This window comes from Harmonia axyridis, chromosome 1 (assembly GCF_914767665.1).
Source record: "Harmonia axyridis chromosome 1, icHarAxyr1.1, whole genome shotgun sequence".
Taxonomy (NCBI): domain Eukaryota; kingdom Metazoa; phylum Arthropoda; class Insecta; order Coleoptera; family Coccinellidae; genus Harmonia; species Harmonia axyridis.
In genome coordinates, this window is record NC_059501.1 from 66,692,873 (window position 1) to 66,710,065 (window position 17,193).

At 39.9% G+C, this 17,193-nt stretch overlaps 2 protein-coding genes across 5 annotated transcripts in view; both read left to right on the forward strand.

The window, feature by feature from the left end:
• Positions 1-17,193, forward strand: part of LOC123670978 (lysine-specific demethylase 3A-like) — a 132,149-nt gene that overhangs the window by 64,678 nt on the left and 50,278 nt on the right. The window contains exon 1 of one of the 4 annotated variants that reach the window (XM_045604588.1): positions 14,775-14,915. The exons of the other annotated variants lie outside the window; for them this stretch is intronic. The gene's annotated coding sequence lies outside the window, so the exon portion shown is untranslated. Of the gene's footprint in view, positions 1-14,774; positions 14,916-17,193 lie in introns of those variants that run through there. 4 annotated transcript variants of the gene reach the window in all.
• Positions 7,052-8,094, forward strand: LOC123673777. Its single transcript, XM_045608454.1, has 2 exons — positions 7,052-7,243; positions 7,309-8,094. The coding sequence occupies exons 1-2, from the start codon at positions 7,052-7,054 to the stop codon at positions 8,092-8,094; spliced, it is 978 nt and encodes a 325-aa protein (XP_045464410.1).

A 17,193-nucleotide genomic window follows, 5' to 3' on the forward strand; every position in this document is an offset into this window, starting at 1 on the left:
ATTCTATTCTATTTATTTAATTATTGTTCGTCGTTAACTCGAGGTTTAATGATAGTAAACCAGTATCCAGTATATTTTGTTGACTTTCTTCTCTCAGCATAGACATAAAATACACAATGAAAGGTTATGGGAAGGTTTACTCAGCTGTTACGTCATAAGAGGACGCATGACATCTACATATAAGAGTACAGTGGCATGGTTTACCTTATAAATTGAGTTTATTGTTGACAAAAATTGTTTTTAAGCAGTAGTAGACGTTTTACTACATTACAGGAGAGAATTTCAAAATCTGCCATATCATATTACTTATAGGGATTATAGAAATTAAAAAGGAGGAAATTCAAAGGAGGTTTTGGTGTATAACACCAAATGTTGCGATTAATCTGCTTATGTAGTCTGCCTTTAACGTTGTGTTGAGATATATCGTTCATTATCTACTCTTCCTGTATCGTATTCCTCTCATTATTTCTACCACAGCAACAATCAGACTTCCGGTGCGAACATTCGAAGAAAGCACTAATATGAAATCAGCAGTTTTTTGCGGTTTCTTATCTCCATATAATTTTCAGTCGAAAAACTAATGGAACAGAAATTATGTGTCAGTAATTCAGTTTCCAAAGAGAGCGTCTTTGATTAATACCTTGACGTCGATAAATAATAATCTAAACATTCTTCAATTTCATTCATTTTCATGAATCGATACCTCAGTTCTATCAACGAAAACTTTTGAATGTCTTCTATTGATTGGAACACTTGGAAAGTTGAGTTTTGGAAAGAAAAAAATAGGATAAGAGCAAAATTAGGAGAATATTGTTGTTATTTGATAATATTTCTTGGTTCACAATGATTAAAACCGTCCAAGTTGTTCTTGAATTTCTCTCAGTATTCACAAATGAGCAGTGATTTTAATGAAACAAATCAACAATATCGAAACGTTGTTGAAGCTTCAATATTTCCATGATTATAACCTACTGAATCCAAATTACTAAGAAATAGACTGAGTCGCCAAGAAAAATACAACACAGCAGAATACAAGGAGAAAACAAAATTGAAGGAAATCATATACGCCGAATTCTATACTATGTTTGAAGTCAATGATTGGAAACATAATGTAACTGTGTTAAACTCTCTAAGTGAGTTTTGGGTATGGAACGTCTTATTTGTCTCGAAAACGGATAGCTCTATTTTTTTTTAGATTTCGATGTGCAAGAATCTTGAAATATGGCCGATATTATGGTGATATTCACATTGATGTTAGATCTTTCCTTTTTCCGGAATAATAAAGAACTTTGTTATTTCAAATGAATCACCCTATATATTTTTCGATATTTGAAATCCTTAAAATATACTGATTATTTTTCATGTGATGTCCCTTTTACCTGAATGTCATAATACATTTAGATGGCTATGATTGAAAAATAGTATATAAACAAGTTACAGAATGGGCTCCTATTCCAACACGAATGCAAAATCCTAAAACGAGCGACGAAGGAGCGAGCATGAGTGTTGGAATTGCTTTCTGCAACGAGTATTTTCTTTACTTCAGTCATATTTTGTGAAATATTGACGAAATTCAATAGAAACTTCAGATTATATATCCTAGTGACTTTTCTATTGTATCTTTGCAGTTGGTGTGACTGTTACGAAAATTGACAGATTACGGAATTTGAATTCTACGTTTCGAATTTTGAAATAAGTTACTATTACGCTTTGAATTAGTGGATTATGTCTGACGAAATCGATTTATACCAGAATTAAGAGAAATTGTGAATAATGTTGCAAATCATATCACTATATCCAAATTATATTATATTGACAATTGACGTGTGTTGAAATTTGATAGGATCGGAAGTCAGTATAGACAACCACAAAACGAAAAACATAACTAAAAACAATGGTGTAATGAGTTCATTACATCACTGTTTTCAGTATTGTAATGAACTCTTTACGAATACTGAAATAAAGACACTCGTTTACATTTGTTTAAAAGGAAAATCAGAAATTTCGAATAGCAAAGAGTATAGGCGATTACAACAGATGCGCAATTGTTGTCCGTTTACTTCAATACCAGACATGCTATTTTTAGCGTCAAAGTAGCTGTCAGTATTATTTCAACTTCGGGAAGAAAATGTTAATGTCAAAAAATATACAAGGTGGTTCATTTTAAACAACAGAGTTCCTTATTATTCCGAAATTTAAAATGATAACACCATAATATCGACCATATAACCTATAAGAACCTCTCACACCTAAATCTACAAGAATTTTGCGATCCATTTCCGAGATGAACGAGGCGTTCCATACTTAAAACTCACTCTGTATAAACGCACAGCTTCAACTCCTTACGACGTGACAGTTCGAAATACCATCATTTATTCCAATCGAACTTCCTTCAGACATCCCTCAGCTGCTACCCCCTCTCCCTACCCTGGGCCCTTATATAAGGCGCTCCAGAATCAAAATCGAATTTATCGGTCCCCTTTGAATGGAGAAATATAGCCGAGGCTTCCGCACACTACAGGAACTATAACTCACAAGTGTGTATATCGCAAGCCCCACGAAGAATAAATAGGTCAGCAGCTTCCGAGGGCCATCCTATCGATCACGAAGCAATTTCGACCCCTATCTCAACAGCCCTCCGCATTCTGCACATAGCGTTGACCCCTTTTCGATGCACGTGTGGGGCCTCCTGCCGTCTCTCGGATCGATAAGGGGCCAGAATCGTCCCCGAGGAATGGTCTCTCTCTGAATGGAGCGGGTTTCGTTAAAAATAGAACTGAATAAAGTCGACAAACCGTGCTTGCGTCGCTCCAACCTGCTCTCTCTTCGATCCGACGGAGGTTCTTGGGTGGTTTAGATGGATTAATGGGCGTTGTTTCATACAGATTACTACGTTTCTTGCTCTTAATTGAATCACACATCGATTTGATGGAATCAGGTTATTCTACGTAATCGAATCTTTGAGCAGAGCGAGTCAAGTTTATATAAACCTTGATGTGAAATCAGTTGTGATTTCACGATACAAGTTTGAATAATCATATTGAATCATAATCAACCGGGGTTGTTCGGATTGGATTGCTACGTCTTTATCAAATGCTTGTTTTGGGGGGAGATAATCAAATCTCAAAAGATTGATGGTTGAAAAACTGTAAAAAAGTAATTATATTAGGTGTACAACTTTGCTTCCGCCGTTTTGCAATGGATGGCTGTAGCGGTAGGTGGTACTCGCAATAAATGGATCGTAGGTGTCATACAATAAGCTTAGGTATTTGTAAACATAAAGCCATCGAAATATTAGTCGATTTGTTTCTGCATCATAAAGTTAGTCTCGATTATACATGTTAGCTTACGAGCCAAATTCTCGTCATTTGCGTGAGGTTTTGATTTTCTGCTTTAATATGAAGAAATTTGCGGCTGAGGCTCATCAAATGCTCACAAATACCTATGGTGAGGCCGCTATTAGTGAAATAACGTGCCGAAAGTGGTTTCAACGCTTCAAGAACGGTGATTTCGACGTCGAAGACCAGCATGGCGGTGGAAGAGCGAAGGTTTTCGAAGATGCAGAATTGGAGGCATCACTTGATCAAGACTCGTGTCAAACGCAACAAGAATTGGCGGGTGATGGAAATGATTGAGAAACAAGGAAATTGAGTGCCGTACGAGTTGAAGCCGAGAGATGTTGAACGGCGTTTGTTTGCTTATGAACACTGCTTGCGAGGCAAAGACGGAAGGGATTTCTGCATCGCATTGTGACTTGAGACGAAAAATGGGTTCAATTCGATAATCCCAAGCGCCGAAAATCATAGGGATATTCCGGCCATGCTTCTACGTCGATGGCCAAACCTAATATTCCCGTTTCTAAGGTCATGCTCAGTATTTGGTGTGACCAGCTCGGCGTAGTGTATTATGCGTTGTCAAAACCTACTGAAACTATCACAGGCGACCGTTATTGAATGCAATTAATGCGTTTGAGCTGAGTATTGAAAGACAAACAGCCGTAATACAAAGAGAGACATAATGAAGTGGTTTTACAGAATGACAATACTCGACCCCATGTTGCTAAAGTGGTCAAGTCATACTTGGAAACGTTTAAACCCAACCCGCCTTATTCTCCAGACGTTGCTCCCTCGGACTATCGCTTGTTTCGATTTATTGCATACGGCCTGGCTGACCAGCATTTCCGGTCGTATGAAGTAAAAAATTGTATGGATGGCTTCAAAAAATTACCAGTTTTTTCAACGCGAGATTCGTACGCTGCCTGGAAGATGAAAGAAAGTAGTAGCCAGCGATGGACAATACGTTGAATCATAAATGTATAACCAGTTTTTTGCAATAAAGCCTCGAATTTCGGAAAAAAAAACGGCGGAAGCAAAGTTGTACGCCTATGTATAATGTCCACATATGTTAACACTGAGCCAACGGATGTACGAACACTTCATTTGAATAACTATTCCTGATCATTGAATGCTTGATCGATCAGTCGACATAATTCGAAGAAATAGATATTCAAATGAGATATTCATTCAGGAGAAACAGGTCCAACATAGAATAATAAATTTTAGATATTAATTGATTCGAAACGAGACCTTGAATAACCACGAAAACTTCAGAATATAAAAGTACCTGATCGATTTCAGTTGAGGGAATCAAATAATTCAATCGTTCGAAGGGTAGAAAGTTTCTCATTCCCGTCAGAAGTTTGGTTATTTCGTAATAGGATCTATTGTTTAGTTAGTTTAGTGTGGCTTCGTTGGAGTGGATAGAATTGACGTCTAATAGATGAAAACGCCTCAATTCATGCCACACCTTAATTAATAATTGAGAAATGCATTTTATTTTTACATGAGTTCAAATATTGCCTGAAATTCAAACGAGATTATGTAGTGTTAATAAAACTGAATTCGCAAAATGTTCTCCTGAATATTCCTGATAATTATCCATTATGCTCTCTCGTCAATTCACATAAATATTCGTGTACTCGTTCCAACTGACCTTTGCATGTCTGACCTTGCCGACCTATTTATCAATTGAATTCTCAAAGTTCAGAGCAATAATATTTCATGTTCTAAACATACGTGACGACAAAAATAAACGGATTTGAATCATGCCCGAAACGGATTAGATAAATCTAGGAATGTAAACTAAAACTTGTTGTTGACGGTTCATGAACTTATCTAAATTGTTACAGACGATTTGAAATATTCCCTACCTTCTTCGCTTTTCGAATCTTTCTTAATGTCAAATGTATTTCCATAAATTTTGAATTGAACTCGATTTTCACGAGTATATACAGGGTGGTCCAAATTGTAGATAACTTTGACGTCGGATTGAAGAACTTTTTACGTGAAAAAAATTTCATGTAATAGTATATCCTAAAACAAGTTGTAGAATGGGCTCCTATTCCAACACGAATGCATGAATGTTGGAATTGCCTTCTGCAACGAGTATTAGACAATATTTTCTCTATTTCAGTCAAGTTTTGTGAGATATTGTCGAAATTCAATGCAAAATTCAGATTAAACATCCTAGTGACTTTTGAATTGTATCTTGGCAGCTGGTGTGACTGTTACGAAAATTGACAGATTACGGAATTTGAATTTGAATCGTACCTTTCGAATATTGAAATAATTTATAGTAACGCATTAAATTCGTGAATTATGTCTGACGAAATCGATTTAACACCACAACAATTAAGATAAATTACGAATAATTTTGCAAATCATTTCAATAATTCCAAATTATATTATATTGATAATTGACGTGTGTTGAAATTTGATAGGAAAAATATAACTGAAAACAATGCTGTAATAAGTTCATTACAGCACTGTTTTTAGTACTGTATGAACTCTACGATACTGAAATAGACATCCTTACATGCTTGGTTGATGCAGGGAGTTTTTTACGTTTACTCTAGTAATATTACATTCATTGTTTTAATTTTTAGGTATTAAATTCGAGATAATGTAGTGTTTCGAATGGAATGTGATTATGAAGCTAGGTTCAATTGGGCTTTATCAGTCATATTCATAACAAAATTCTGGTAGATAACTCACGTAATTTCTGAGAAAAGCTGAAAATAACTTACAATATTAAAGTGTTTCAAGGAAATATTATATAGGAGATATTATTTCTATCGAAAAGTTGTTGTATTTGCATCGCAATTTTTTTTCAAACATGTCACATGGCCTTAAAATTGATAGAATTGAAAATTATAGAAATAAGATGAACTCCCATATATGTATCTAGAAAATACTTGAGACTTGGACAAAACTTGTATATCTCTTACAATTCTGTGTCGATCAAATGACTTTCAACTATCACGTGATTTACATTCAAGTTTTAAAGTTATTCCGAAAATGGTTTCATTTATAAATGATTCGTATGTAAAATAAACGAAAAATCGAATATTATGAATAAAGCATTTTCAAGAAAACTCCTGAAATACATATATTGTTACATCCATTTCAACAGCAATTTATTTTTATCTTAAGGAGTATGTCTTATGCGGGAGTCTGTGTATATTGGAATTTATGGCCTCTCACGTCTCAGAGCTATTTTTAAACGGAAACATATGTTCGGGAGATGAAATCCAGAATAATTTTAAAGTATTTCGTTTCATTCAGTTATCGTTTTGGTATTTTAGCCAATGAGTTCGAAAATTTTGTGCTTCCCCAATATGCGAGTTTGTGTTTTGTGGTTTTTCAATACAGATTACAACAATTGATGCTTCGAAAAAAGGTTTGAATCATGCTTACTTTTTCGAAATTGTTTATTCGTTAGGTTGTTTTCATACGTGTTTACCTAATTGTGATTTACTATCCAAGCCTAAATTCTAATTCAATCTACCTGTTGAATTATAGAGGCGGTAGAGAATCAGAACGCAGGGCTCAAAACCTCCAGCTGGAGAGTCCTTCGAAGGGGACCATCAGGACCCATGCTCGAGATTGTCATCTCGGCAGATAGAACATCGGTCGAGAGACTTAGAGCAAAGAATTGGCAGATAAATTACTTTTTCGGCCAAACAAATCTCCGCCTTAAGGGACCAAAGACAATGGCCGAGAGGAGAGGAGCTTCTCAGGCCCCAACCTCTGGTCCGGCGTCGAAAAGGCCCAAAGGGGATGTAAAGAAGAAGGTGGTGAAGCCTCCAGGAAATGAAGAGGCCATAAAACTGACCACCAGCTCTGGGGGGAGGGCTGATCCGCAAGGGCGTGATAAGGGGGGGTCCGACGGAGAAAAACCGGCGGTCCCTTCCGAAAAGCCTAGCGGCCAACCTACCTCATAAGGAGTAGATGTCTGACATGCCTTCAGATAAACCTCCAGCACTCGAAGGCAGCCTCTAGTGCCTTATGCTGGAGAACATCTAGAAGGCATGTTGACATAGGGCTGATACAAGAGCCCTGGATCAATGGAGGCCAAGTAAGAGGCCTACCAAACAAAGTATATCAGTCGATATACTGCGATAAGGCAGTAAGTCCAAGAGCCCTAATAATACTCAGAAGGGGACTAACCTGTCTTCCACTTACAGAGTTCCTGACAAGGGATCTTGCTGCGGCATTGGTTGAGGTGCGAACTGAGAACATCAAGAGGCAGCTTGTTATCGCCTCAGGATATTTTCCAGGAGACGCCATCAGCCCACCACCGGAGGAAGTACAACGCCTCATCGAATGGTGCCGCATAGAGAAGAAACAACTTATTCTGGGCTGCGATGCGAACGCACACCACAAAGTATGGGGCAGCACAGATATAAATCATAGAGGTGAGGATTTACTTGACTTTCTATTTTCTACTAACATAGAGATAGTAAATGTGGGTAATAGTCCAACCTTCATGAATGCGATCAGAAGGGAAGTAATTGACCTTACACTGGCGACACCTTTTATTGCGGGGATGGTCAAGAACTGGAGGGTCTCAGAAGAGCCATCCATGTCAGACCATATGGCAATAGAATTCAACGTTGAAGCAACTGCTTCAGCTGATGTTGAGTGCAGGATACCCAGGAAGACAGACTGGGAACTTTACATAGATATTATTTCTATCGAAAAGTTGTTGTATTTGCATCGCAATTTTTTTTTCAAACATGTCACATGGCCTTAAAATTGATAGAATTGAAAATTATAGAAATAAGATGAACTCCCATATATGTATCTAGAAAATACTTGAGACTTGGACAAAACTTGTATATCTCTTACAATTCTGTGTCGATCAAATGACTTTCAACTATCACGTGATTTACATTCAAGTTTTAAAGTTATTCCGAAAATGGTTTCATTTATAAATGATTCGTATGTAAAATAAACGAAAAATCGAATATTATGAATAAAGCATTTTCAAGAAAACTCCTGAAATACATATATTGTTACATCCATTTCAACAGCAATTTATTTTTATCTTAAGGAGTATGTCTTATGCGGGAGTCTGTGTATATTGGAATTTATGGCCTCTCACGTCTCAGAGCTATTTTTAAACGGAAACATATGTTCGGGAGATGAAATCCAGAATAATTTTAAAGTATTTCGTTTCATTCAGTTATCGTTTTGGTATTTTAGCCAATGAGTTCGAAAATTTTGTGCTTCCCCAATATGCGAGTTTGTGTTTTGTGGTTTTTCAATACAGATTACAACAATTGATGCTTCGAAAAAAGGTTTGAATCATGCTTACTTTTTCGAAATTGTTTATTCGTTAGGTTGTTTTCATACGTGTTTACCTAATTGTGATTTACTATCCAAGCCTAAATTCTAATTCAATCTACCTGTTGAATTATATTCATCACGCTATTTCTACTCTGTCATTGGCTCTCGGGGGATTAGTCGACCCCAGCCATGCCAAGGTCTGTGCTGGCATGGTTCACCGCAGCCTCCTCGGGGCGAGAGTTGGACAGTGATCGACCGACACTGACCAATGCGGTGCGACTCCCCATACCCTGCTGTAGTGTCGTGGCTTGGGGTATTGCACGGGGTTAACGATGCCAGGTATGCAAGGGATCAGCACTTCATGCCTGATATACCGACATGTGGAATCTGATGTCTGTGGTCATGTCTCGCGAGCAGAGGACACATGCCGGGGGATTTGGCTTAACCGCCTGAACCGAGTGTATGAAAGACACAATAAAAACTTTCCCCAAGACAAGGTGGAACAGCGTATGCCGAAGTCTGCGTGGCTAGTGGGAGGATCTAGTCCTGAATATGCGAACTCCAGATACCAGGCGACCTCTGGTTTAATTGGCCTTCCAGGGGCATGCGGGGCTCTGCCTCTGGTGACTGAAATTCCCTAGCTGCACGTGGGACTTCATATGGACCAAATAGAAAAAACTAAGGAAGGGTCTAGCACTAGCCCTAATGTGCTAATCGAGGAAGTGCAAAGCCTCGCTCAGCCTGAGGAACAGGGCGCAAGTCCTGACCCCATGGCGGAGGAAATGCTGCTGAAGAGCAGCGATGAAGAGGTCGTAGCTGGCCTCGAAAAGCTGACGGTCAGGAGACATAGACTCTCCGGGGCCGCCAGAAGGAGGATGAAGTTCCTTCTAAAGAAAGGGATGGCTCCTGACGATGCCAGGAAAGAAGCCTCCAAACCAATTGGTCCAAAGCAGAAAACAGGCCGAGGGACCAAGAGAAATAGGTCGGAGGACAGCACGCCTAAAGGCAAGCAGCCAAAGAGTGCCAAATGCGAGGCTTCAAAAGTCGCACGGTCCTCAGGAGGTGCCGGGGCTCAGGCCTCGGGTGCCTCCAAAGTTCAATCCTCGGGAGCTTCCGGGGCTCAGCCCTTAGGAACTCCCAAGGGTCCCGCATCAGGTGGGCCCACCTACAGCCAGGCTACCGCTGGTCTGAAGGTGGGGATAATGCACAAAAAATTTCCAGAGGTGATTTTGGAAATGGACAAACTAATGGCCATCAAAAAATCGCTAATGGAAGAGATTATTGCATTGGAGAACGAGGGCGCCATAACGCCTACGTTCCACCAACTGCATATGAGGCCAGGCTGGCTTGGGCTGACATGCTCTGACAAAGCCACTGTGGAGTGGCTGAAGAGCATACAGCCAAAACTCAAACCTTGGGAGGGAGCTGATCTAAGGATAGCCGAAGAGGCAGAACTGCCTCACCCGGAGATCCTGGTCGGATATCTCCCCGACAGCCATGATCTCTCCAATGAGAAAATTCTCAAGGCGGTAGAGAATCAGAACGCAGGGCTCAAAACCTCCAGCTGGAGAGTCCTTCGAAGGGGACCATCAGGACCCATGCTCGAGATTGTCATCTCGGCAGATAGAACATCGGTCGAGAGACTTAGAGCAAAGAATTGGCAGATAAATTACTTTTTCGGCCAAACAAATCTCCGCCTTAAGGGACCAAAGACAATGGCCGAGAGGAGAGGAGCTTCTCAGGCCCCAACCTCTGGTCCGGCGTCGAAAAGGCCCAAAGGGGATGTAAAGAAGAAGGTGGTGAAGCCTCCAGGAAATGAAGAGGCCATAAAACTGACCACCAGCTCTGGGGGGAGGGCTGATCCGCAAGGGCGTGATAAGGGGGGGTCCGACGGAGAAAAACCGGCGGTCCCTTCCGAAAAGCCTAGCGGCCAACCTACCTCATAAGGAGTAGATGTCTGACATGCCTTCAGATAAACCTCCAGCACTCGAAGGCAGCCTCTAGTGCCTTATGCTGGAGAACATCTAGAAGGCATGTTGACATAGGGCTGATACAAGAGCCCTGGATCAATGGAGGCCAAGTAAGAGGCCTACCAAACAAAGTATATCAGTCGATATACTGCGATAAGGCAGTAAGTCCAAGAGCCCTAATAATACTCAGAAGGGGACTAACCTGTCTTCCACTTACAGAGTTCCTGACAAGGGATCTTGCTGCGGCATTGGTTGAGGTGCGAACTGAGAACATCAAGAGGCAGCTTGTTATCGCCTCAGGATATTTTCCAGGAGACGCCATCAGCCCACCACCGGAGGAAGTACAACGCCTCATCGAATGGTGCCGCATAGAGAAGAAACAACTTATTCTGGGCTGCGATGCGAACGCACACCACAAAGTATGGGGCAGCACAGATATAAATCATAGAGGTGAGGATTTACTTGACTTTCTATTTTCTACTAACATAGAGATAGTAAATGTGGGTAATAGTCCAACCTTCATGAATGCGATCAGAAGGGAAGTAATTGACCTTACACTGGCGACACCTTTTATTGCGGGGATGGTCAAGAACTGGAGGGTCTCAGAAGAGCCATCCATGTCAGACCATATGGCAATAGAATTCAACGTTGAAGCAACTGCTTCAGCTGATGTTGAGTGCAGGATACCCAGGAAGACAGACTGGGAACTTTACATAGCCCACATGAGTTCTGATCTGAAGGGCCTGAAATACAACATCAGCTCCAATGAGGATCTGGAGAACGCCTCTGCTCACTTCACATCATGTCTGAAGAGGGCATTTGAAAACAGTTGTCCACTCAGGAAGAAAACGATCTCCAGAGACGTCCCCTGGTGGAACAATCATCTTGAAAACCTCAAGAAAATTGCTAGAAAAGCCTTCAATAAGGCTAAGCGAGAAGGCAGCTGGAATGCCTACAGACTAGCCCTGACCAACTACAACAAAGAGGTCAGGAAAGCCAAAAGGCAGTCCTGGAGAAGCTTCTGTGAGGGAATAGATAAAACGGCCCCAGCAGCTAGACTTCAAAAGGTACTATCTAAAGATCACTCAAACCCAATTGGCCAAATAAAGAAGCCATGTGGGGAATTTACGAATGATCCTCAAGAGAGCCTAAGAGCTCTACTAGAGACTCACTTTCCTGGCTCCAGGCAGATTACCAGTGAAGATGGGGCCCCCGCTGGGGAAGTATACAACCCCACCAGGTGGGATTCTCAGAAAGCTGGTAGACTATTCACACCAGAAAGAATTGAATGGGCGATAAAGAGCTTTCAGCCCTTCAAATCAGCAGGCATGGATGGTATTTTTCCAGCCATGCTTCAGAAAGGTGTTGAAGTACTTATAGCCCCGATAACTGAGCTCTTCAAGGCCAGCTTTACAAGGGGCTATATCCCGAAATCATGGAGGGAGGCGAGGGTAGTATTCATACCCAAAGAGGGTCGAAAAGGCTCCCCAGAGCCTAAATCCTATCGACCCATATGCCTCACCTCCTTTCTCCTGAAGACCATGGAGAAAATAATTGACAACAACATACGAGGCAGTGTAAAACTCCACAGCAAACAGTTTGCTTATAGGGCGGGTAGATCTACTGTAGACGCCCTTCATCATCTTCTTAGAGAGGTGGAAGGCACCCTCAACGCAAAGGAGATTCTGCTTGCAATGTTCGGTGATATCGGAGGGGCCTTTGACAATACCCTACATACCTCCATATGCAATGCAGCCAAAAGGAAAGGGATAGAACCCTCCACTGTTAAGTGGATATCAGCTATGTTGAAAGGACGAACCGTTACAGCCTATCTGGGAGAAACCGAAGTGACTGTGCTGACGTGCAGGGGATGCCCTCAGGGAGGGGTTCTATCACCCCTGCTGTGGAGCTTGGTCATGGATGGCCTCTTGGAGAGGCTTACAACAGGCGGATTTAACGTCCAGGCTTACGCCGACGACATAGTGGTGACGGTTAGAGGCAAGCATGTGGGCCCAATAAGTAGCCGAATGCAACTTGCTCTCAAAACTATTGAAAATTGGTGCGGGGAAGAGGGGCTTACTGTCAACCCCTCAAAAACATCAATAATCCCGTTCACTAGAAGAAGGAATCTCGACCTCAGAGCTCTGGTCTTAAATGGTCAGACTCTGCACTTCTCTAGTGAGTGTAAATATCTAGGTGTTACCCTGGACAGTAAACTGAACTGGGGGAAACATATAGATAAGACTCTTTCCAGAGCCACGGCGGCTATGTGGGCATGCAAAAGACTCTTTGGAAAGACATGGGGAGTGAAACCGAAAATGGTACTGTGGTTATACACAGCGGTGGTACGCCCTATTGTCACCTATGCATCTCTAGCATGGTGGACAAAAACCGAGGAGGTCACCACACGCATCAGGTTGCAGAAAATGCAAAGGCTGGCGTGCATTGGTGTCACAGGAGCTATGCGCACAGCTCCTACGGCAGCGCTGGAGGTCATACTAGACTTGCCTCCCTTACACCTACATGTAAGGAAATGTAGCCTGCTCGAAGCAATAAGGATTTCCCACAATGGAAAGCTCCTTCCTGGGAACTGGGTTGGACATATGAGGATACTGAATCAACTAGATTCAAACCTCCTCGCAAAACCATCAGATATTATGCCAACCACCTACGATTTTGAAACGCCCTTTGAAACGGTTATAAATGACCGTCATAGTGCAATAAGTTTCATAAATCGTCTAGACAAAAAGTCATCCATATGGTTTACAGATGGATCAAAAACAGAGAGGGGCACCGGCATTGGGATATATGGACCTAGACTGAGGATCTCTAAAGCCCTGGGAAGTGAGCCCTCGATTCTACAAGCCGAGATAATGGCTGTTTATGTATGCGCCCAGGAGTGTCTCAAAATGAACCTCAAAGGGGCGCATATCTACATCACCACGGACAGCCAAGCCACGCTGAGATCCCTGGAATCGTGTTGTCAGGGGTCTCTGCTGACTTGGGAGTGCCGTAACACCATAAAGCAACTGGCCAGAGGAAACAAGGTGACTCTACTATGGGTACCAGGGCACTGTGGTGTTGAAGGAAATGAGAGAGCGGACGAGCTTGCAAAAAGTGCATCTAGGCTAAGACCTGCTGGACCTGAGCCTTTCTGTGGGATAGGAAAAGACCAATACAAGGCTGCGGTCCAGCTATGGGAGTTGAACAGTAGGACAATCCACTGGACTAACACTCCTAGACTTGCTCAGGCAAAGAAATTCGTGAAGATTTCACCTACTTACACCAGAAAACTCCTGAAGCTGTCACGAGCGGAGCTTCGGGTGATGGTGGGACTGCTGACGGGGCACTGTCGGTACAAACATCATTTGTACCGTATGGGTAAGTCAGCAGACGAGATTTGCAGGCTCTGTGGATCGGAAGTAGAAACTTCTGAACACTTGATATGCAAGTGTCCAGAGCTGGCTGGCCTAAGAACCATTCACATGGGCAAGCCGGTCCTGGATACCAGAGAGGTAATGGCCAAGGCCCCTAGGGAGGTTGTCAATTTTATTAACGTTGTTGACGACCTCCCTGGGTTTCTATGAATGAGTAGGGTAGTGAACAAAAGATCTGCATGGTCGCAGTTCCCGGAAGGCTCACCGAAGCAAAACGACCCCAGTTCAAATAATAATAATAATAATACTCTGTCATTGACAATCACACAAAGGTCAAGTTGAATATTAACAACATTCAATAGTAAATACTGCTATCATTATAAACCTGGTATTTCGATTAAACTAAATTCCGAATAAACACTATTTTTCTAATGCAATCTATTGATTCACGGACTCTATTATTTATTTTGTAAACAAAATTCTCAGTTGTGATTGTGTCATTTACCAGACATATTTTATCAATTAATTCTCCGAGTTGTATATAATTCTAAAAACTCACAGTGGGTGTCGTTTTGTCTGTAATTAATATTTATATCAATTTATTCACATTCCTATCGAGATATTTCGTACTCGTGTTTATTTTATCTGCAAAAATTTCTTCAGATTTGTTTAATCAGGTTTTTTTTCGGTTATATTGTTTGTTCATATCTGAATAAACTGAGATAACCCATTATCATTTGGTATAGATAAAATTTATCATGCTCTCATTAACAAAGTAAGGCGATGTTTTCCAGTTCAATCTAGAGTATGTTGGAGCAAAGTTGGTTTCATCGTTCAATTGGTCCATACTTCTGTAATTTAATGAAAGTAATGAGTGATGAAAGTGATATTTTTGGATGCGAAATAGATGTATGTTGTGGATTAAATATTTTATTAAAGTACGTAATGAACATTTTTTTATTCATCAGTTATGAAAAACTTTTTTTTAATATTTTTACCAGAATTGTTTCGATTGTGAACGGATGTTAATGTATATTTCTTCATATTGGGAACTCTATTTCAGCCTGAGTTATGACAGCTTTCATATTGCTTTGTTTGGCCAATCTGCTCCTTAATGTAACTCCGAATTCTATTGATAATAATAATAATAATAATAATTTATTCCTCCTTTAAGACATCATACAATGTATAGGAATAGTCAACAAGAAAAAAAGAAAATAACAAAATATTGAAAACATAAAGAGAACAATGTTGGCAAAAGTTAGTATTAAAAAAGTCTTAAGTGATAGAATTAGTAAAGAACTCTTGAATATTATAAAAGCAATTGTCAATCAACATTGATTTTACTTCTTTCTTAAATTGTCTTTCACCAAGTCTCTTATAATGTTTAGGCAAGTGATTATACAATTTAATTCCTGTGAAAGTAGGTGACGAATCATATTTTTTAGTGTTATGCTTGGGAATACATAAAATATCCTCATGCCTAGTATTGTAGCTATGAAAATCTGTACATGTTTTAAGTTTTTTTAAATTTTGGTGAACATAAATTAGACAATTATTATTAGATAATAATTGAATAATGATTTTATCATGGCAAACACCACAATAAAGAGTTTAATGAAATCTACCATATGTAAAACAACAAAATTGAGACAAAACGTAATTTTACCAGTAATTGGGTTATCCTTTAGGTGGTACAGTTATCACATCACAAATTTAATTGCAGTGGATGTCCATGATCACATTTGTACTTTTGAACAAATTTATACGACTTTGCCCTTATCTGAAAATCCAAAATTATATTGAAACTTGTCGCATGTTACTTTTGCGTTTCGAAATCCCATAATCTTATATCGAAAGCAAAACAACACTCTGTGGTCTTTCTATGATCAACAGCCAACATAATGTCCGTCAAACTGACATTATTTATTATCTTGCAACTTGACATTCGATTGTCCCATAACTTTTGAAAAACGTTATTTGCTGACATCCATTGTCAGATAATATAACGTTACCCGGCTGCGTAAAGGCAAAGGCCTGTACAGTTCAGAGCGCGAGGTCCGCGCGGCGCTCTCGATCACTCGTGGCTTTGTTTATGAATACGCTGCATGGCAGACGACAAATTCCAGTGTAATACAGAGCCAATAAATTATATATGTCTTTGTGTCGTGTTCATATTTATACGTGCTTAATTAGGTATTTTGCAACACTGCATTTTCATATTATTTTACATAAATTTGGCATATGATTCTGAATTAAAATTACTTTTTGTTTAATTGAGAATATTGTGGCGAAATACCCAATTGAACAGTATAGGTTTGTCTCGTGAATTTTAAAATCTATTCATTCCTACCTTCATCTTCCTGATGAATGGTAGATATTCGTACAATAAAAGTCATATATACATGGGTCATTATATATTTTAAATAACGAAATACAGAATTAAGTTCAATGTAACTTAGCATTTGGTAGGTTATGCGAAATGTTGCTTCCAAGGCTGTGCTTCCGTTTTAGTTTTTCAATTTTGGAAGGCCTGCCAGCTTGAATTCTCCCAGATTGAGGCAATGCTTTGTTTTTACGTCGCGAAATTGACGTTGGCTGCACTCGAATTTTTCTAGATTTTCTCCCGCATATTCGACTTTTAGCTTCCAAAAAGTTTAAAATTTGGGAAGGGGTTTTCAGGCTGTTCATTACTGCATTAAACTTAATGATGGATAAAGTAGCTTCTGGGCTTTGATTGTCTTCGAGCGTACTTGTTATGCGCTCAAATTCACTGCGCATTCTTTTAATTTCTTCTTTAAATCGGCTTTCACATTCTTCGGCGTTCATTTGTAAATCCATTGATGTTGCTAAGTCTACTTCAGCAGGAACAGAATTAGTTGATTGAACTGAGTTTTCAAAGTTTTCAAGATCAGTTGTGTTTGAATCCATATTTTTATAAAATTCCTCTGGTGCTGAATGCCCAACAGCTAATTTGGCTAATTGTATTCTGTCATGAACGCTTAGAACTGGAGACGTTTTAAATAATATACCAAATTTTTGTTCTATTGCGCATAGGTGCTTACAGAATTTGCCACCTGTGCCTGATGGACAATCACAAAAAGCAATTTTAGCATTCACTGTATAAAATAAATTGGAATCTTTTTCAGATGCAACATGGAAAATTGTATTGTCCCTTTGATAAATAATGTTAATATCTTTTGCTCTAAAACACAT

Bases quoted from the DNA above. Each gene is read 5' to 3' on its own strand.
- LOC123673777 (XM_045608454.1), top strand. From the start codon at position 7,052: ATGGCCGAGAGGAGAGGAGCTTCTCAGGCCCCAACCTCTGGTCCGGCG. The intron at 7,244-7,308 runs GTCCCTTCCGAA...ACATGCCTTCAG, and splicing joins CCGACGGAGAAAAACCGGCG to ATAAACCTCCAGCACTCGAA.